The 21,490-nt window shown below is 40.5% G+C and overlaps 1 protein-coding gene across 1 annotated transcript in view; it reads left to right on the plus strand.

Moving 5' to 3' along the window:
• LOC136422210 (uncharacterized) overlaps positions 1-21,490 on the plus strand; it is a 112,424-nt gene that overhangs the window by 80,959 nt on the left and 9,975 nt on the right. Inside the window, exons 89-123 of the mRNA XM_066409855.1 lie at positions 77-236; positions 1,028-1,306; positions 1,898-2,029; positions 2,560-2,750; positions 3,175-3,373; positions 3,699-3,833; positions 4,526-4,678; positions 5,120-5,320; positions 5,579-5,675; positions 5,881-6,001; positions 6,734-6,858; positions 7,282-7,415; positions 7,945-8,055; positions 8,526-8,681; positions 9,225-9,506; positions 9,986-10,158; positions 10,518-10,677; positions 11,108-11,196; positions 11,671-11,880; positions 12,371-12,545; positions 13,013-13,170; positions 13,397-13,519; positions 13,857-13,976; positions 14,436-14,637; positions 15,096-15,244; positions 15,615-15,793; positions 16,399-16,537; positions 17,172-17,361; positions 17,487-17,680; positions 18,278-18,458; positions 18,931-19,095; positions 19,582-19,861; positions 20,250-20,300; positions 20,601-20,680; positions 21,362-21,487. Coding sequence (XP_066265952.1) covers positions 77-236; positions 1,028-1,306; positions 1,898-2,029; positions 2,560-2,750; positions 3,175-3,373; positions 3,699-3,833; positions 4,526-4,678; positions 5,120-5,320; positions 5,579-5,675; positions 5,881-6,001; positions 6,734-6,858; positions 7,282-7,415; positions 7,945-8,055; positions 8,526-8,681; positions 9,225-9,506; positions 9,986-10,158; positions 10,518-10,677; positions 11,108-11,196; positions 11,671-11,880; positions 12,371-12,545; positions 13,013-13,170; positions 13,397-13,519; positions 13,857-13,976; positions 14,436-14,637; positions 15,096-15,244; positions 15,615-15,793; positions 16,399-16,537; positions 17,172-17,361; positions 17,487-17,680; positions 18,278-18,458; positions 18,931-19,095; positions 19,582-19,861; positions 20,250-20,300; positions 20,601-20,680; positions 21,362-21,487 — 5,620 coding nt within the window. The remainder of the gene's footprint in view (positions 1-76; positions 237-1,027; positions 1,307-1,897; positions 2,030-2,559; positions 2,751-3,174; positions 3,374-3,698; positions 3,834-4,525; positions 4,679-5,119; positions 5,321-5,578; positions 5,676-5,880; positions 6,002-6,733; positions 6,859-7,281; positions 7,416-7,944; positions 8,056-8,525; positions 8,682-9,224; positions 9,507-9,985; positions 10,159-10,517; positions 10,678-11,107; positions 11,197-11,670; positions 11,881-12,370; positions 12,546-13,012; positions 13,171-13,396; positions 13,520-13,856; positions 13,977-14,435; positions 14,638-15,095; positions 15,245-15,614; positions 15,794-16,398; positions 16,538-17,171; positions 17,362-17,486; positions 17,681-18,277; positions 18,459-18,930; positions 19,096-19,581; positions 19,862-20,249; positions 20,301-20,600; positions 20,681-21,361; positions 21,488-21,490) is intronic.

Here is a 21,490-nt window from a genome sequence, read left to right on the forward strand (position 1 = left end):
TAAGACAGCCGTAAACTTACAGTGATTTCATGTAATTTGTAAAAGTGTCTGAATACATTTCCCTGTGTTCTAACAGATCCTTTATGTGCGTGTTGGAGTCCTGGATGGAAGTGAGGAAGAGAAGATCGATGGTTTTGTGTGGCAGGCTGACCCTGAGGGGATCCAGGCCTCCTGGAAGGCCCTGGACCCGGAGAGTCAGATCAAGGACTACTGGGTGTGCATCGGCACAAGTCCTGGTGAGCTCTTAATATCATATCTTACACTGTCCTAGCAGTTGTTAAAGAGATACTGTAAGAAGTTCAGAAATCAAATTTAGCATGTAGGTTGTAGAGACATGTATCATTATACCGGTATAATTTAAGCTTATTAGAATAATTGTAAGCGGGTCATGTCTGACTTATCTTTAGTTCTGACGAACTTCCAAGGGTGTGGTCAACTTGAAGTCAACTCAGTCGTTCAGACAACAAATTGAGATACTTCAGTCTCAAGAAGAGATGTTCTTGTACACTTGTGCCAAGTTTCAACTCATTTCATACACAAATGAACCTGCGATAATACGAAAGACGTTAAACTTTGTTTTTTACTCCCCTTCGTACATAAACAGGGGCTATAATGTTTTATAACTTTAGTGCTTTTGTGACTTCAGCTCAAATGTTGAAGTTTGGAATAGAATTACGCAAACATCCGTCCATACCGCATACAGTAAGAAAAGAAAATTGATTCAGAAGTTGTAATATTGGTTACACATTCATTTATTAAGGGACCGTCTAGGGAAGAAGTTAGACGGGTAAGCTACTGAGAAGATAGGCACTAAGCTAAATATTGAAATAAGCAGTGGAACAGAGGCACACGGCAGCCTGCTATGAAGCTACGACAATGATGTGCAAGCACTTCTAACGCTCACAAGATAAGAATAACAGACGACAAATTAGTCTGAGATAGTAAGTGTGTATGTGTGTGAGTCTGCTGTTCCCTTCAATATATTTATAATCTATAACTTACCTTTCTGTCTGAATCGTTCTTTCAGGATCAAGCGATATACTTGACTACATAAACATGGGCTCGGACGAAGCAGGTTACATCAACGGTCTCAGCCTCACTCTGACCGACTGGAACAGCCAGACTCCCGTGTACTACGTCACGGTGAAGGCCAGGAACGGCGCCAACTCCTTCTCCGACACTACCACGTCGTCGCCCATCTTCGTCGTGGACAGAGACAAGGCTGGCTACATCACAGACGGCGCAGAGGAAGGTGTCGACATCGACTATCAGAAGGATGACATCACTCTCATGGCACACTTCTCAGGTTTGTAGCTGAGGTGTCTAACAGTGTGAGGAATTTTCATTACATCGATCTTCCACAGATACTGTTAATGCTTTTAAGTTCGCATGGTTTTTATTTCGCGTTAAGGGGAAAATGGAGTCTTTGCGGTGGTTTTAAGTTCGCGGCAGTGTTATAGCAACACACTGCAACAGTATTGGGTAGAAATTAGTGGTGGTTTTATGTTCGTGGTAAAACGGTCGCCACGAAAACTGCGAACATAAAACCACCGCGAACATTTCTGCATTTGCAGTATTCTAGACCAGGAATCCTGCTCGTTCAAACGGGGAGTTACATAATCTATATATGAGAGAATGAAGAGTCCTACTATCAACAGGAAATAAGATCTATGCATTAAACTTTCCGGCACTAGGGTAGATCTATGGTCTAATTTTCAGCAGATGCCTGCTGAAATTGTCACATTATATTGTGGAATATAATGTACTTTGGTTGTCATAAATTAGGATACTTTTTTAAGGCAAAACATTTTTTTTCTTCAAAAAAGTGTTGGTGTTTTCGTACGTAATGATTGCTGACCAATCATGAGTAAGTATACTATTCCTTTTATTCTTGTAGGGTTTGAGAGTCAGCTGAACGGCATAGCTCACTTCCTGTGGGCTGTGGGCACCTCCAGTGGGGAGGACGATGTTCAACCTTTCTTGTCTGCTGGGATCATCCTTAAACCTGAGGACCAAGTCAGGGGAGGAGGTCAGCCATTTTTTTCTATTTTCTTGTGTTATAAAAATCAGTTAAGCTGGTACTTATAACTAGTATATCAGCTCTCTATGTGTAGTGGTGGTACTTGATGTGCCCTGGCAGTGTCTCTTGGGTTATATGTATTTAAAAAAAGTGTGAGTTAAGTGAATATCTAACTTTTATTGAATGCACTTTTAGTCAAGGTTACATTATAAGTTAAATTTGTAGTGTTAAGAGGTTTACAGCTCATGACTAGATTATTTCTCATACTTGAGCTGTTATTCTGCATGGGAATGAAAAGCGCTATGCATTAGACACAGTCTCTGTTGGTTGTTATCATACTCCCTGTCCTTGGTGCTGTTTGTTGTGATGTTGGGTTATCCATTGTTAACTCTGAAAGTCACCGTGATTAGTATGGTTTTGGAGGAAAATAAAAAGATCTTAATTCTTAGAACCAGAGACACACATCAGCTTTCATGCTAAAGCTATCATTGATCACGTTCTTTCATGCTGATCTTATTATTTACTAATTTTCATGACAGGTCTGGGCGGTAGTGGGAAAGCAAGGGCTATCCTCTCCCTGGACTGTGGCACGGCGTATTACGTAACTGTCCGTGCGGTCACTGGGGCTGGGGACATCCTAGAGTCCTACTCTGATGGCATCACCGTAGTGTGCAGCAGGCCAGTGGTTGACATCACACGTATTGGCGTGGACCTCTCGGGTAGTAACACGGTATGTTCGGACTAGTTTGTTTAACCCAATGTTAGGACATGGTATAGAGACCTTCTTTCCATGGTTGGGATGTTAATTCAGAGGTACCATTTTAAAAAAAGAACCACACCTTTTAGCATGCCAAGGCCACACCAATTTAGTTTCTCTGCTCTCGAATTGAAAATAAAATAATGCTAATAAAAAAAAAAATCAGCATTAAAAGTTGGGGGGGGGGGGCGGTCCTTGGTCTGCACCATGATACACAAAGATACGGTAAGTACACAAAGCCAGAATCAAGTTTTAAACCCAGCCAGTTTAAGGATGACTAACAAACTACGAGGCTTACCTGGGAAAGATGTATACATGTAAGAAACAGTAATTTCTGTATACAGATCTAACTAACACAATTAACTTCGTAACCAATGGCATTTTACCTCCTATTTAGGCTGTAACAGCAGGCGAAACAACATACAGACAGGATAAGGATGCCCTGAGTGCTGCATGGGAAGTCAGTGATGCCACATGTCCGGTTACATCCGGCTGGTACCAGTTTGGTACCGTTCCTTCCGGTTCCAGCACCCGTTCACCAACCAGCTACGACCCAAGCTATGGGAACAAGGCAGCCATCACACCAGTGGGTGCAGGTCAGGAGATAGAAATTGTTTTCTTTCCTCTTATGTTACATTGAATGTAAAACCTATCATTATTGTACATAATTGTTTTAAGGAGGAATTTTTTCGGTTTGTCTGTATGTTAGGCTCTTGTGGGTCTGTAATTATTTCAAAACACTGCCAGGAGAGTGGCAGGAAGTGAATGGTAAGATGGTGTCACTGCAATGGTCTGGCCCGTGGGAATGGCAGGAATTAAAGTTCAGAGGTTTGTAGAGGTCATTGAGCTAAACTGCTTTGAGTCACAGCTTTTTAGAAATACTTAATGTGTTTGTTTACCTCTTTATCGTATACGTTGTAGGTATGCCCAACATCCTGACAGTCTATGCAGAAAACGCAGCAGGCATCAGAGGCTACTCCATTAGCAGCAGTGTTATCATTGATGAGACACCTCCAGACATTGGAACTGTGACCTGTCCGGAATTCTTACCTGGTGGTGAGCTAGGCTAACAATTTAATGTGTTATGTGACCATGTGATCATGGCAAGGCCTAGGAAGGAAACGTTGTGTTTCCGATTGCCCAGTCAACCAAAGCAAAATCTTGCCGAGCCCTTTTTCGACTGCTAGCAAGGGACATAAAATGTTAAATCTGACATCTGAGTTATGATATGCAAAACAGAACTCCATGTACTCTAGTAGGCTTCTGTATTTTAAGCCCTGTTAACAGATTAACACTTAGAACAGTTTATGTAATAACGTGTAACGAACATTGTATGAGTTCAGTTTATCAATGTTACGTGTGTGAACCCTATTCCTCTCCTTCTACCTTCCAATCAACGTCAGGTGTATTACACCTGCGTTGAGTCAGAAATATTTTGTAAAGTGCCTTTCCCAAGGGCAGAATATCAGTGGTATGTCAGGGATTCACACCCAGGACCTATGGGTTTTGGGTCAAACATCCTAACCATTATGCCAACACAATGCCTGAGTACTGAATTGAGAGTACTAAAGGTTGGATTGTTTCAAGAAGACAAAATCTACAGCGCTCTTAGTGATTCATGCTTAGATATATGACCTTATGGTATCTTGAAAATGCTGAAATATACAACCTTATGGTATCTTGGCCAAGATTACAGTAAAATGTTCTTGGAAGTTGTTAATGTCCGATCTGTAATACTGTCTTTTCAGCTTCTACGGAGATCTACTGCACCTGGGCATTCTTCCTGGAGTTGGAGAGCAGGATAGATAGGTATGAGGTGAAGATTGGTACAAAGGAAGGACAAGACAACACCATGGCAGCAGTGACTCTGGAGGGCAACCGGTCTGAATACAGAGCCACAGGTAACCACATTCTGTGCAGTTTTTATCCTTTGGGTGTTTCTAAGAATCAAGGAAATATTCTTAGTGGTTTTAGGTTTACCATGCGCTGCCTTATCTTAGAGAGCAGATACTCTTACAAGCGTGAAATTTTGATTGATCAGGGATGCTACTAGGTCACATGTGCATCAACTGTCTGACAGTAATTTTGCCCCTCGTGAAGCCTTAGAATGCCCTATATTTTAACCTAAAATTCTTTAAAATTCTACACATCCCCCCTTACACGCCATCCCCGACCTTGCAATGCCCCCCCCCCCCCCTGCGATTTCCTGGAGTGAAAAAAAGACCTGTGTATAATGCACAGCCAGATAGACGCAGTCATTCCACTAGTCTGAGCCTATTAAAACAGCAGGCTTAATTAAAAAGCATTACTCATCATTTTTCTCCTTGCAACCACACACACAGGGCTCACCCTCGACGAGACACACCAGTATTATGTAACGGTGACAGCCTATAACAGTGTTGGTTTGAAGACAGATGCCTACTCCAGTAGCATTGTTGTAGACAACTCTGCTCCAGAGACTGGGGTCGTAGTCGAGCTCTCTGATCTCAACATCATCAGCTACGGTACTGAAGTCAGCTCTGCGTCGAACTGCACTGGAGATGGTGAGTCTATATTATCGTTCCGACTATTTACCAGAATATCCCGGAATACACATAAAAAAGGGTGAAATCTACCAAACTACTATGTGAATTGGAAATGGTGTCTTTTTATTGTTCCGACTTATTACCAGTACCAGAAAACTATGTAATACACATCAAGAAGGGTACAATCTACCCAGTACGGTATGCTTTAATGATTTAGAATGTCGAGGTATATCAAATTTGTAAATACTATATGACTTTCTTTTTTTTGCTCTACAGAATGTACTTTGGCAAAGGATGCAATCTGCCAACGGTCCCTCATACAAGTAACTGCTGAATGGACTCCCTTCAGTGATCCTGACTCTTCCATTGCCAAGTGAGAACAACTGAAACATCTTTATCTTTTAATTGACTCCCATCTTTTTTGTCTCGTTGTCTACTCTTTTGTTATCGATGTTATAAAGAATAAGCGTGCTCTCATACAAATGATAGAAAACAAACATTTAAGGAATTTGTTCTCCTACAGATGTACAATCCTTTTTCTAATATGTTTATGATCTATATGTTACTTGCTATGATAGAATGGAGGTCGCAGTAGGAAGTACACCCGGAGCAGGAGATGTGAGGGAGTATAGAGAGGTGGAAGTGAACCCCAGCGGACCCATCTCCATTGAAGGGCTGGACCTCACCGAGGTTTCACAGGTCTGGACTCAACTTCTTTTGTGATGCTCTCATGATCCATCATTGGAAAACACTTTCTTTTAATCTAAAAGTAAATGATACTTCACTTGTTTATAAATAATACCTCATTTGCTATGATGATGATTTAGTGTAGTAAACATACTCATCATCAAGTTGACTCATTTTCTTGTGGGGTTGCCCATCCAAAACCTGCTGCCATTCCCATGCCTATGTTAGACACTGTTGGTAGGGGAATTTCGGCACTTGTATTTGTGATGTACTTACATAGTCAGCTCTGGTGTTCAACCTTTGAATGTTCATGACAAATATGGTATCATTGTAAAGGGTAATAGATAGAGCTTTCCAATTATATGCATTGATTCATGTATGCAATTGATAAAGTAACAACAGAAAAACAAGTTGTAGAATTTAAATTTCTGAACTTTTTATGCTGCGTGTACAGGTATGTACAGGTATGTGATAACCGAATGTCACACTTGATTTTTGGCACCAAAACAAAGCACTACTGACAGTAATCTTAAAAACCATTCATGTGGAAAGATGATTATTGATCAGATTGTAAAACATTTTGTAGCAGTACTTGTTATCTTAATGCAGCAATGAAATATAGACTGTCATATCTTGTATCCCTTAGTTCATTATGCAGGTGTCGAACATGGTACTGAAATGCCATCCAAGTTGGAAGTGCCAAAAATAGCCCAAACATAGCCTCATAAACTACTGTTTCTTCAGGTGTTCGTGGCTGTAAAGGCTTACAACAAGGCCGGCTTGACTACAGTGGCCATCTCCAATGGTGTCTACATCAGTAAGGACTCCAGAGGTGTAGTATACGAGGGAGAGAAAGCTGGACATGATCTGTAAGTATTCCAGGGAGTAGTCTTGATATGAAAAAATTCTGACGGCTACTATAAAACTAATATCTTGATTGCAATCATTATGATTGTTCCTACCAGACACTCAGATAGATTATGAGATAGATCGACATGAAAACATAGACTGTAATGATCTCATACCGTAAAATCATGTACGTCTGCGGGGATTTGATTTAAGGAGGTATTCACTGTGTTTTTGATATGCGGTTGAAGCATCCTTGGTATAGCAATGCATGACAGAGAGCATTTTCAGGGTGTCATGATTTTGCAGTAGGGAGGTCATTGTGACAACCACTGAAATAAAACTTCTGGACTTAATGGTATTCCATTTGATCATTTCATAGCCCATTGGCCCGTTACACTGGTCCACAACTGAAAGATAACGTTAGAATTGGTGTGTAATTGCAGAGACTACCAGACATCTTTGAACACTTTGTATGCGAGTTGGGACTTCAGTGGAGACCCCTGTCCTATTACAAACTACGAGTGGTCGATCACCAGAGTGGATGAAACGGTCGCACAGGACTTCCTACATGTCGACGGTAAGCTGCATTACTCTTCAAATTTTGACAAAAATAAGTTCAAATGTCCACAACAATATTTTCTACAAATGAAAGGCTCATATATTAGTCAGAGTATTGCATCTTACAGCGGCAAAAGGTACCACCGACGATGGCATACCTCAATGGCAATGCACTGCTCATAGTGGGATCAGTCAGCTACTGCCTCGTTTTGGGAAATAACCCAGAGCTGACCCTGGGAAATTGAAAATGGCCGCCGTAACTGGAAAGTGGTCTGTTGCAGAGTTTGCAGAGCAGTGCAAGCGATATAGGTCCCTACAGATACAAGTAGCTCTTTGTTTGGGCTATTGGCAAGTGGAATGATAAATCATTTCAGAGCGTTAACTTTCAACCCAAGAAAAATGAAAGACTTCTACATCTGCAAGAAACAAATAGATATCTACATCCATACCCTAATTCATGTAGTTTTATAGTTTTAAGAAATGGTTATGGAAATATATGGAGTTTCATGTATTCAACTTTAAAAAAAAACCTGAACATGCTGTTGCAGAGAACACTGGAAGTTCTAACGATAACCTACAAATGTTGGACGGGGAAACCTACTACGTCACAGTGAAGGCAACCAACATACAGAACATCACAAGGATTGAACGATCCGATGGTGAGTGCCATGTACCTTTAGTTACATATTTAAGTTCTATTTTAATAATTGGCAGGCATAACTGCCCATGAATAGCTGCAACTGTTGAAAATCTTTGGTCAAATTTCTAATCGCCAGAAGGTCAACTGTGACTGTCACAAAAAGGTCACAACATTGCCCAACTCAGTCAAGCTTATTTGCACCTGAAAGTCTGCCCAATCTCATTTGACTGGCCTCAATCACCTGCAAAACATCGGCCAATTTTACATTATGAATAGCGAAGTGATCGAAAGCGCCAGCTGATGAAAATGTCCTTTCGAACTGGCAGACTTGTCGGGCGAGCTATTTTCCCGCTGCGTGACGCCAGTTTTATGGATATCTTACTTCACAATCTATGCAATCTTACTATTCTTATAGCAATGACTGATACTTCATTAGTCACCCATATGCATAGAAAACTTAAGAATATTTGACATTATGTTTTTCTTCAGGGATAACTGTCCAGAGGGAGCCGCTCATCCCAGGACTTGTGCGAGACGGCCCAGTACCTGGTTATGACCTCAACTACCAGATAGCCGATGATGAGATCTCCACCAACTACGAAGGCTTTGGTGTAGAACGTAACACCATCAACGCTGTGTCTTCTGGTAAGACAGCTTACTGATATCATTGAAAACAAAACAATAGTACAGACCAAAATATCACTGTAGACAAAATGTAAGAATGAAAAGTCTTAAATACCTTTAGTTCTTAAATCTATGCTTTGTAAATCATACTTATGTTTTGTTGTAATTAATCAATAATTCATGTAGCTTCAAATTTCTTCTATGTTCTTGAAAATGATGTTGTTACCATTATGTTATTCACATCTATCTACAGATGAATGTCAGTTGAAATACAACTTCCTTTTTATAATGTGACGGTTTGAATTAACCCTATGTTTTGAAGCAACTGTTTTGGGATATCATAATATGATCATGAAATCATGACAAGATCTGAAAATTATTATCAAATATTGCATATTTTCTTTCAGTCCACATTTGTTAGGACTAAGTCTTCGTTACAGTGAACTCTACTTGCTCTCATTCCCGCAACTCTAACATTTTGCCCTGTCGCTGTGGTGAAACATATATAGCAGTAAATGACTGTGGGACCAATGTCAATCAACTGACAAAACCCTCTTTTTCCAGGCAACCCTACAGTTGAAAAAGAAGAGGATGAATCCGAACACCAGGCAGTCGACTACTACGAAATCGCTGTTGGAACCGACCGACTGTACAAGTCTACTCGTAACAACATCATAGACTTTACCAACGTGGGACTCAACAAAACCTGGACCTTTTACTTTGTGGAGAATCTGGTGCCAAAGACTGGGATCTACTATGTAACTGTGCGGGCCTCCAGCGCTAACTTCGCCCAGGTGGAGGTCACCTCTAACGGGATCAGGGTCGGTTGCGATGGTGGTGTAACAGGTAAATAACATCCCTCTATGTACATTTAGTAGTAGCTTCAATATGATGACATCTATTTTGGAATAGATGTTTCCATGGAATATGTGATACAGACTAAAATTCAGGATATATTTATAGTGTTGCAAATAAATAAATGTCAACATCATATGTAGATTCTGCTGAAACGTCTTATGCTGTATCATTGCTTCATCGTTGTTTTTGTTCAAATGTGTAGATGCTATTTCCTTTCTAAGAGCTGCGATTTATGTATGTTCTGCCAGAGGGAGCAGTGCAGTTGGTTTGTTGTGCCAGGGTGGATAAACTCTCCGATCTCTGATACCTTGTTGTTTTTTTGGAATGTTCGAAACGGTATCTGTCATCATGGTAAAACTACTTGTAGTATTTTACCAACAAGACAACGCAAACTCAAACTTCAGTAAAATGATAATACCACAGACAACAGATTACATGACTAAAATGAGTTACCTCTTTACCCACAGCTGGTGATGTGACAGTGCCAGCCTTTATCAACTCCCCCTCCAAGGTGCTGGTTGAATGGTCCGATTTTGAAACAGAGGGAGAGGGCATTCACCTGAACTTCGTTGGCCTCGGGCACAAGACTGACAACACCACAGCCTACGAGGCTGTACATGGACTGCATTGCAAAGACATGGTGAGTTTTCGTTAGACACATTTTTTTTTCTTTCGATTGTGTGCATATCACATAAAAAGCCTGAACAGTTGAGATCCCGGTTCCATTTTGTTGGTAGCTGGGAGACCCTGGTTCAAATTCTGGGAAGGGTATCTCGGTCGGAGCTGCATCTGGGTTTTTTTCGGAAAGAATATAAAATGGGGGTCCCTTGTGTGTTCGAGAAGGGCAATACCTTAAGCACGTTAAAGGGAAAGGCTTGAACAACCCCTCCCTGCTACAGACCTGCTGACATGTGTGCCACAAGGCCTTTAGGTGAACAACAACAACTTACTTGTGATGTAATAGCATTCCTTACATTGTATTTATTTACCTCTCTATAGATTGATAGAAATAGTGACGTGTACGCAGCTCTCAACACCGACATTTTCACCACATGGGGGTGGACCGTGGTCGATAAGGATACCTTCTTTAAGGCTGAAGGGCTAGACATGCTGCATGATGAAGACTACTTTGCCACAGTGGTAGCCATGGATGAAACTGGTAAGATTCTGGTTCATACTGGTTCAAATTGGCAAGATTCTGGTTCATACTGGCTAATGCTGGACTGCTATTCCTACTATGTTTACAATAAGGAAATGCAATTTCAGCTGTCAAGGAATGGTTGTTTGAAGTTTCTAGTTAATCATCAACTTCTAGAGGGCAACCCCTTATAAGATCCATACAAGACAATGTTATGTAACTCTCATATAGAGTATGTAGTACAATGTACATGAATTGTATTTGTCATAATTTAAACTATTCTACTAGGATATGCAATTATATATTCTTGGTAGTTTCAGAATTTTCATACCAATGTGTTCAGAATTGATTCTACTTTACCTAGCACTGTTCAACAGTATCATGAGTTATTGGTCATATTCATATATCTTTATTCATTCATTTTCATTCATTGTTTATGATCTTGTTTCAGGTGAATGTAACAAGACCACAGCAACCTTCCATGTGGATCTCACAGATCCAATAGAAGGCAGGCTGAGAGCTGGTCCATTGTATGATATGGTGAGTGAACTCTGTAACCCAAATGTTGTCAGGTATATTTCATATACTGTGTGAACATTCACACAAATGATTATGAATCCAAAGTCTCAACACCTGCTGTTGGATATTTTTACATCAAAAGTATGATTGTGCTCAACAAGTTCTAATGTATGGAGATCTACATTAAACTGGCTCCCCAATCTCACGTGTCTTAGTGTTCTCTATATTTCTGAATATGAATTTGACAGCTGGTATAACTGAAATTGAACATAATACACTAGCTTTGCAGGCGCGCTCTCCACTTGCTTGAGTAACTATTACCTTGTCTAGTGTCTGAAGCAACATGTGTATCTGATGAAGACACTCTTACCGACATTGATGATAACTGGGTTAATTTTGTAATCATTTGGGGAGATTCTACTTTGCTTTTTATTCTGTTTATTCCCTGAGCCACACTTGAAAAACTGTTTTGACGTTGTATTCTGTATTTGCCAGGTCATGACATACGTGGACAGTTTTGAGACCTTTGAGGTCAACTGGGAAGGCTATTCAGACCCAGAGAGCGGCGTTGCCTACTATGAACTGGCCTTGTTCAGGGCAGCGTCATGCGCTGTGGAAGACGAAGGCTCCCTGTCTGTAGAAGTGGACTGGATCAGGCTGAATAACTCCTACAGATCCTACGCGTTTGTGGAACTAGAACTAAGGGTAAACGCAATAGATCCAATAGAATCTGTAGGGTCAAATGATAGAGAAAATTGTGGTGCGTGTATGTAAGGAACTGTCTGCCTTGAATAATCCACGTATGCATAGAAATATGACAAGCACTTAGCTCCTTGATACCCAAACAGAAGCATCTCCGTCGTTTATACAAATGTACCAGGCCAAGGGTTCTAGGTACACAGCCAAGTATTTCATCAGCTGCTGATGTTTCGGTAACCTTTCATGCAGCTACATTGTACTTCCCCCAAGCTTTTTATATCATGAATATTGAATTAGATTAATATTAGATCATATATAGCAACGTTCTATATGCAATGTACAATGCATCTTAATCAATTGAAAACAAATGCTGAATGGTAGATAATGTATGATACATGTAAATGAAAGGCATATAGATATTGATATGACTTGCACAATGAACACCATTGTTTCAGACAGATTAAAGGTAACATTGATTCAAATCTTTGTCCGTCAGACCGACATCCCATACTACGTCCACCTGAGGGTGACCAACAACGCTGGCTCCTCCATCCTGACTGTGTCTGCCCCCATCATCTACGACCTGTCCAAGATCTCTATCGGTACTCTGGTGGACGGACACAACTACACGGAGGACAAGGAGTTCCATGGAGATAACGCAATACTCCCAGGTTCAGTAACCTTTTTCATTGATTTCTGTGTAATCTTTGGGTGATAAAAATGCCGCTATAGTAGTGGGAGTCCTATGCTCTGAAGCCCTCATGCTAGGATGCCCTAAAATGTTCATTTGGACACCCCTAAGGACTTAAGTGTTCGGGTAAGGTTGTGTCAGAACATACTTGTAGGGACGTTGGAACATAGCAAATGTAAGTCCTATAGTAAGGGGATCATCGAAAACTTTATACTTGACAGAACTTTGACCTTATGCAGTATCTGTGTGAATCATTAGGTGGTGCACATCATTCCAAGTAAAACTCCCAAAGCATTTCTTTTATAATCTCATCTTGACCTCTTCCTGAATTTCTGCTGAACAATATCTGAGAACCCAGGAAATATATGAGTGCAGCCCAAAAGGACATTTTTAGAAGTTTAAAATCATCCCAGTTAACTGACGGTTCTTTCCATGTTGTTGTTGCAGGTATGTTCCTGCATCTTGCCGACCCCAATGCTGAAGAGTGTCCCAAGAGGCCCTCTCCCTTCACAGACGGGAGCTGGCAAGAGGTGACTACGGACAAGTTGTGGGGGATGTGCCGGGACACCTCCAACTGTTGGAACGCCACATTCAGGGCTAAAGAGGTATACTGTAGATTTTTATGTTTCATTTATCGTAAACTAATGATTAAGATGATTGTTGCATCAATGTGACATGTGACGAATTGCATCAAAGCATACAATCATTAAAACAATTTAAGTCTTCATTTTACGGACTAAAGCTTTTCATTCAATGACTGGTAACATGTGCAAATTATACATTTAAGGTGTCCAAATGAGAATCTTAACTGTGAAATGTATTTTTTCAAAGGTTGAGGTGTCTGAGAGCGGTGATGATATCAAGATTACCATGATTCGGGACGTTCAACAACCACAGGTGTATACCGGAGCCATATACAGGCCTGCTGATATGCAGAAGGGCGGGACTTATCAGGTATGTAAATCGTCGTATATATGCATTCAAATCGGAACGGAAATCTCCTCTTGTTGTGTTTTACATTGACTGTACATTTCAAAATTCAATAAATGTCACCACTTCAGGGGCAGAGCCTTTTCACAGTTTGAAGACATAAATGTATTTGGACCACTATCATGATAGAATGGCCCTAACACAAGCTGTACAGATAAGCTGTACGCGGGAGCTTGCAATACAACGAAAGATTTTAGCAAATCATTTCATTCTATTTGGTGATGAAGGGCTTGATGTAGATCCTAAAAAAGACTACAAGTTATAGGTGTGTTTTATTTTATTTCTATATTTGCACACTCAGGTTGACATTAGGGCTGGTTCAGGCATAGCTGTCACAAACGTGCTGTTCTATACTGGACCTGACGGTACTGTTGGTGACTTCAACTACTGCATGGACTGCTGTTTGAGTGACGACGACTCTGTAAGTTACAATAATTCGTAGTTATAAAACTTGAACATCACATGATATATATCCATGTACATGTACGTCGTACAGCATTTTATGTCATGCCTGGGCCATGATAATGTTCGATACAGGTGTTCCAGACCGGTTGGTATATCACGGTATCGCACAGGCTTCTATATGTATTGCACGGACTTCTATGCGCTTTGCATGTGCCGTGTTAAGCTCTGATTCTAGATTAAACACAAGATTTTTAAAGGTAGCTCTTATGATTTTGGTTTGAGAACACCGCATTTTATCCATGATTAGGCTGAAACCTTTGACGATAATGAATCCACTGTGTGTTATTGTCTATATAATAGTAGTTGTGTATCTGCATCATACTGATTATTTGCATTATACAATACACGTACATGTAGTACACCTACACAAAGTGCCCAATCGTAAGTCTTTCTATTGTCCATTTCCCCCTTGCAGAAGTATTGCCCGACGTGTACTTGCAGTAGGTACACAGCTGTAGAAGAGGAACCAACTGTGGCACAAGACACAAATGTGGCAGCAGCAGACGCCCAGCCCTTCGCGGTCATTCCTGATCCAGTATCCGGAGAAACTTACGCAGGAGACGAGAACGAACGATTTGTCACTCAGAGCGCCTGCGGCATGCAGATCCATCCTTCGGGTAGGCACAATTTAATTTTGATATCAACTTGCTTGAAGTAAAAAAAAAGAAGATTTTTTTTGAAGGACAAATACAGCACATGCATGAAGACTATTGTAACAGTTAAACTGTTGATATGATAATATGATCCGAAAATAATGTTGTTGGTTTGAATGTACAGCGCAAACAGTTAAGTACCAAATAAGATTTGTCTCATAAACTCATGTCATATGTACATGTACATGTAGTACATGTACATGTACATGTACATGTGCATGTACATGTAGTTTTGGGAAGGGGAATGTTTAAGTTAGAGGTGTATGGTCACAAGCTCTCTGGGAGGAGGCCCAATCAGCACGTGGTAGCAAGCGAGTGTATTACGTTTTGAAGCGTGTACTTCATTTATTTAGTAAGGAAAATGAGCCTTGTTATAGGTATCATATCTGTTTTAATCATGATTGCATTGTGTTTTTATAAAGGGACGTATAACTCCAAGCTGATTCTGTGGTGCCGTTACCACGGCGATGAGTACCCTGCCACGTACAAGGACGTCTCCCTGAACTTCGACCCATCCTCTAGATGGTACACCTACCAATTTGTCTTCAAGCGGACGACTTGGGAAACTCTGGTAAGTTTTGTGTTGTAACGCTGAGTCACATTAATTTGCGTTTTGAATGTTTGTTTTTTCTAAATTCAGTGAAACTCAAATCCAAGTCCATCACGTTACCATACTGTTACAGAGAACGATGTGATGCTATTGACTGTACCGATACTATGTGACAGGGACGTGATCATAGCTCAAAAAGGATAATTTGCATATTTTTGTTCTAAATATCCGTTATATTAATTGTAGATATAAACGCCATCCAGGCTACCCTTTGTGTGCCTTTTGGTATTTTTATAAAGATTAAAAGAATTGAATTGAAATATAGTGTAGATTTTGTGTTCGAACTAGCTTGATGAAGATGTTCATAATATGTAAACATTCTGTTTTGCAGGAGGACTGGTCATTAGAGCTTTACATAGATGACCAGATGTGGGCCATGCTCTCCGGCCTCCCGGTCTTTAACGATACCACCAAGCTCATGTTCAGCATGTGGAACAAGGACAACCAGGTGCCGGAACTGGAGGACAAGTTCAACCCATACGAAACCTATGCTTACTTCCGAAGGGTCATGTGAGTAGAACATTGTCAAGTCCAGGACCATTACATTCGATAGTCTGAATCAGATCAAGTGTATTCTCATCTTATATAAACAAAATAAATGGATATCTTTAACCTTGGAGCTTAGACAAGGTGTTGGCCACTGGATTCTTTTAATGGCTTGCCAGGCAGCACAGTTGTTAGCTATAAGCAGGTCCAAATTGGTTCCAATTGTGCATGCACGAGGTCAAATGTGAAGTAGCCTAACTTATAAAAAGTTATTGTCTTGATCATGTTTTATACATTTACGTGTTTTGGTAAATGTCTCAGTGGCTTTAAACTTATTTACAAAAAATGATATATTTTATCAGTAATCATTCATTCATGCAACGCATTGCACTGCACATGCACATTTGAAACTATGAACTCGTTCATTGTTCCAGTATCTACAAGTACTAGTCCAGTGTCCTCTTTTACTTAATTTGATTGTTTGGAGAGTGTTCTTCGTAATCCTAGGCTGAAGACATTTTGATAATAGGTATTTTGATAGACGATGGTATGCAATCCTGGTTGTAGTCTTTTATTGCTGATTCAATAAGAATTTCAAAATTGATCCTCTTTGCATTTTCTTGTGACAGACTCCCGCCACCAAGTGATGTCCTGTGTCGATATGGCCGGCCATGGAGAGGGAATACTGCACCAATCATCAAGTACTACGGAGGGGTGATGTCAGAAGATGAGAATGGCACAGCGTACCAAGTCGTAGACTTCAAAGAGGTTGGTTTGAATGTTTATTTTTTTAGTGTTTGTTTGAATAACTGTTAAGTTACCACAAAGCATTACATACGCGAGACCAGACTTAAATGTTTGATCCACTCACTCTAGGATGGACAACCACTCTCATTCATAGGTGTGTTAGGTTCTTTAACATGCCCCCCCCCATTACATTACCTATATTAGTTTCCTATCCAAATGACTTAAACGCTTACCAGCTCACCAAAAATTTCCGTCCTTCTTTCAGAAGTGTGTGATTCATTGACAAAGCAAAATAAAAATCCATGTGTTTTGAAAATAATCTTTGCCCATTTTTGCAGAGGAAGGTTCTTTCATGTATACTATTTGGATGGATGCAATCTTTTCCGGCCAACTCATGCCCTCTCCTCTCTATTCCTATTCTGTCGTAACTAACAAACTGTGTTCCTGATTTTCAAACATTACAGGATGTCTTCTCACTGCTAAAAGCAATGATTCGATGTGGAGAAGGAGTAAGTCTTCGTGGCACTGCACATACTAACGCCATCTTGCACAGACTTGTCCAGGCTTATTAGTCAAGCACACAGCCATGATTAGTGTATATTTCTCAGAATTAGAAATCTAGCATACTGATATTTGCTATTTTGCACATCCACAGATCTACAACCCGTGTATTCCATGTCTGGATGGCTGTAGCAGGTTTGCCTGTGACCCTACCTGTGATAGTCAGGCCAGTGAGAACATAGAGGTCAAGTTCAACCTGACCGACCTTGACCTCCCCACCACCAGAACCGTGACAGACGAGGATGGGGAGGAGGAGACCTACGCCATCCCCTACAAGCTCATAGGTTAGACTGTATAGTTATCTTGCAAACATGCAATACGTTATAGAACTACAACTGACTGCCTTAAAAGATTACTATTGTTTCATATATTATTAAGTAACCACATTTTGTATGGTCTCCTTCAACAGTGAAAGCCTTGTCTGCAAAGGGCCAGACTGTGAACACCACTTCCAATGGCTTGTACATTGATATGACTCCCCCAACGTTGGAATCATCCTTCCACTTCGATAAGGTGCAGGGGGACAGACCAATGTCCTACCAGCAGTCTAACGACACCATCAAGGCCTACTGGAGGTTCAGTGATGCAGAGAGTGGAATCGAGGTAACTCCCCTGTCACACACATAGCCAACCATTGCCTCTCAACCTCCTCCGTGGTTGGGAGTTAGGTCATCAATTGTTGGGAGTTTTTTTTTTTTCTCAGCTCTCCTTTTCATCTTGACATCTTTCTAAATCTTTACTCAAAATGTCTGGAAATTATGGAATTGAATTGGTAGATCATGTAGTTTTAGCTAGGAACATGTTCGAGTAGCTACTACTTTGACATTACTTTGCTTCAAGATTTGGGTCATTTGAACTTCATCAATGATATCGTACTTATGCTTATCGGGTTGGCGGTAAAACAGGTCCAGTACTAGTAAATTAATGTCTGGTTGACGTCGATGGAAAACACAGGTCTTCCATGATCCAAAAAAGGAAGTCTAGACACTTATAACTTTAAGATGACCTTTTCATTAAGATATGGGTAATAGTGCTTTCATTTGGTTAGCGGGAAAACAGGTACTGTTCGCAAAGAAACAGGTCTGATCCTTTGGCTGAAATTGGGTCTCCCATGAGTAAAAGAGTGAGTTACTTCCCTTTAGAAGATGTTCCCTCCTTTGTAAGCAGCTGTTTCTAATCTGTTCTGTAAATTTAACACAGGAAATCTTTTGGGCCATATATGACAATGATGGAACACAGCTCCAAGACTACGAGTCGGTGGGAATCAACCAGACTGCAGAGAACTCCACTTTGGCCGGTCGACTTCTAAACAACCACACCTACCATGTCGCTCTGAAGGCAGTCAACAAGGCAGGACTTGTGGGGACCGGTACTACATCAGGTATGGTTCACAGAACGGAGTCTTAACAACAAGACCATGACATTGTAGCTATTTTCTTGTTTCAACTGCTTTTTGACATAACACACCTTTTTAACTAAGTAAGACGACTGTAAGGTTTGATCTACTCACACAGGGAAAGACCTCTATTATTTTCGATAATTGCGGTGGGATAATCATTATTATTTAACGTGCTTGATGTATATCTCTCCTCTGGCTTAACATCCCATATCCTAGAGAACGTTCCAAACAAAGGTAGGTACTCATTTTGACGTGAGTCAAGTGAGAAAGTAGGTAACTGGCGTAAAGTGCCTTTCCCAAGGGCACAATACTGGGGCCTGCTAGGATACGAACCCTGACTCTTTAGATTCAAAACCACCCTAACCACAAGACCAACTTGTTATTTGCACTATAGCACATTTGTATCAGGTCTTAGCAGGATGGACATTGATATGTAATATATGTGTTTTGACAGGTGTTACTGTACAGCTACTTCCACCACAAGTTGATATAGAGGCAACCTCGCTTGGAACTGCAGAATTTGACACGCCGACAACTCCTGTCGCCAAGAAGAGCAGCAACGGAAAAGAAGTTGGGGTTTCTTTCCAGAAGCCAACCGATGAAGGAATCAACAAAACATGTAAGTTTTTGCAAAGAAAAACGTTAACAATTTCATCTTCAGCACAATCTAAGCTTTTAGATAAGCTTGCTGTGTCAAAAAACTTGTATCGCTACTATATGTCTGATTTAGTCGACTTGACCTTTTGAAAACGCAGGAAAACTTGCTTTTTGCTCAAAAAAATTTTTGTAAATATCTTTAACAAAATATAGGTATCTAAATGTTGGAATCCAGTCCAAAGTTACAGCATTGTTTCCATATAGTTTGCTTGATATTTGATTTCTAAATTAAAGTTATTAGCTTAGCTATTATATAATAAATACAACTGTTACAATAATTATGTACATTAGGTTACATGACATTGTTTATTTTTGTCACACTTATTTCTTGGATGCTTAGCTTGATACAGCAATAATTGTATACATTACGTTACATGACATTGTTTATTTTTGTCACACTGGTTTCTTAGATACATCATTATCAATTGTATGCTGTTTTTTGTCACAGTGGTGGGCATTAAATCGTGTGGGGAGGATGGTGAGTTCACAGTTCCCTATATCCAAGTCGCGACCAACGGCGCAGGTACCGTTGCCATCAGGGATGGTCACCTCTACATTTCCGACACTGCCGTTGCCAACGTGTCCGCCCTCCCCAAGCCTATCGACCTGGCCTGCTTTATTGAAGCCGAGACACCGCCCAGCACATCGGATGCGGAGGCACAGAAGTCTGCCTCCAGCTACATCGCTGCTAATCCTAACGCAAAACAAGATAGCACCGCGCAGTGCAGGTATGTGGAATGTTTCTTATCTTGATTGTCTAAGAGCATTTTCACTTATTTTTCATATCAATGAGGTCGGCAAGTGCTGACTGCCACGTTCGTTGGTATCCTTGATTTGCATTTCAATGGACTAATTAGAGGGTCACAGGATCTCTAGATGTCCGTAAACGCTTTTGATTATTCACTAAAATGCAAAAAAAGAGTCAAATTTGAAGGTTTACAGTTATCATTTGCGGTATTCACCTGCAATTTTATGTATGTTATCTGAGATAATCTATAACTCATAAACTTAAGGGAGATGTTCGTTATCTTTATGTACATTGTAATTGCACCTGAATAACTTCCCCGGCAGTACCACACTAAATATTCACATTTTTTCAATGATATTTCCCCCTAGTTCAACAACTACTTCTGTGTCTGGCACCAACTACAATATCCCACCAGGATCGTAAGTAAACTTGTCATGTGTCATACAATGCAATACGTGACTACAATGCTAACACAGAGCACTTATGAGAAGGACTCGTATTTCTTGCACAACTGTGCGGTCCAAGGGCTATACAAATGGAGATGTGCACCACCCTACACACTGAAAGAATGGATTTTAAACCACTTAAAACTAAAACGGATGTTAGAGAGTAAATGCTGATTTGCAATGTTGTACCACTACATACTACTTCTGTCTCTGATTTATATATTCTGTGATATTAGAGTTGCTATGAAAAGTAACAGGATTTTTTTCTCGCAGATGTACCATGAACTGTGTGAAGATGTGCTACCCTTCAAACCTGTGTTCCGAGGGATGTAATGGACCCATCATCACCCTAGGTAAGTCAACTATTTCTTGTCTACATCCACTTTTAAAACTACAATCCTATATAGATCAAATGGTCATGGCCGCGTGTAGCATGCTTGATCCATTGGCAAATAACCCTATATGTGAACCTGGAGATCAATAGTATACTGATTACTGTAAATCATTTTAAGTTTGCAGGGATTGGAGGAGAAAGTATTGTTATTAGTTCCCAGTTGAAACAATACTGTAACAGATAGAAAGACGCTGCCAAGATAAGAGTTTACAGTGTGATTGAAAACGACGTTCAGCTAGCATAAAACCACAAGTATTTAACAGATTAAAATATTTCAATTATATGGTTAAAGAGATTCATAAGTCACGTGTGATACAAGTTACTAGAATATCTATCAATCAGTGACTTGAAAAGGTAACGAGATACGCACCTCCCAATTTTCGATGTCTACTGTACATCTTTATCACGTATCCTAGTCTCGCGAGAACACTAGACTAGGACGGACTTGTGTAGATCTTCCTTGCGGAGCAGGGGTAAGTAGGACTTTGGCAGCTCCCAACCTTCGGTACGGTTCATCCCAGCACGCTCCAACTGGATGTGGACTGCCTCTTTTTCCAGTCACTGATTGATGAATATTCTGACTCGTAACTTCAATTATATGAAGTTGTCACAACCTTGTATCTTTTCCCTGCATGTTCAGCTGATGGAGATGAAGCTGTTACAGCTGAACCAGGCCAACCATTGAGTGCTAGCAGTGCAGACCTCAGAAGGAGAAGGAAGAGGTCAACACCAGATGACTATGACCTGACAATAACAGCCATGGGTGGTC

Source organism: Branchiostoma lanceolatum, chromosome 16, assembly GCF_035083965.1.
Source record: "Branchiostoma lanceolatum isolate klBraLanc5 chromosome 16, klBraLanc5.hap2, whole genome shotgun sequence".
NCBI classification, from domain to species: domain Eukaryota; kingdom Metazoa; phylum Chordata; class Leptocardii; order Amphioxiformes; family Branchiostomatidae; genus Branchiostoma; species Branchiostoma lanceolatum.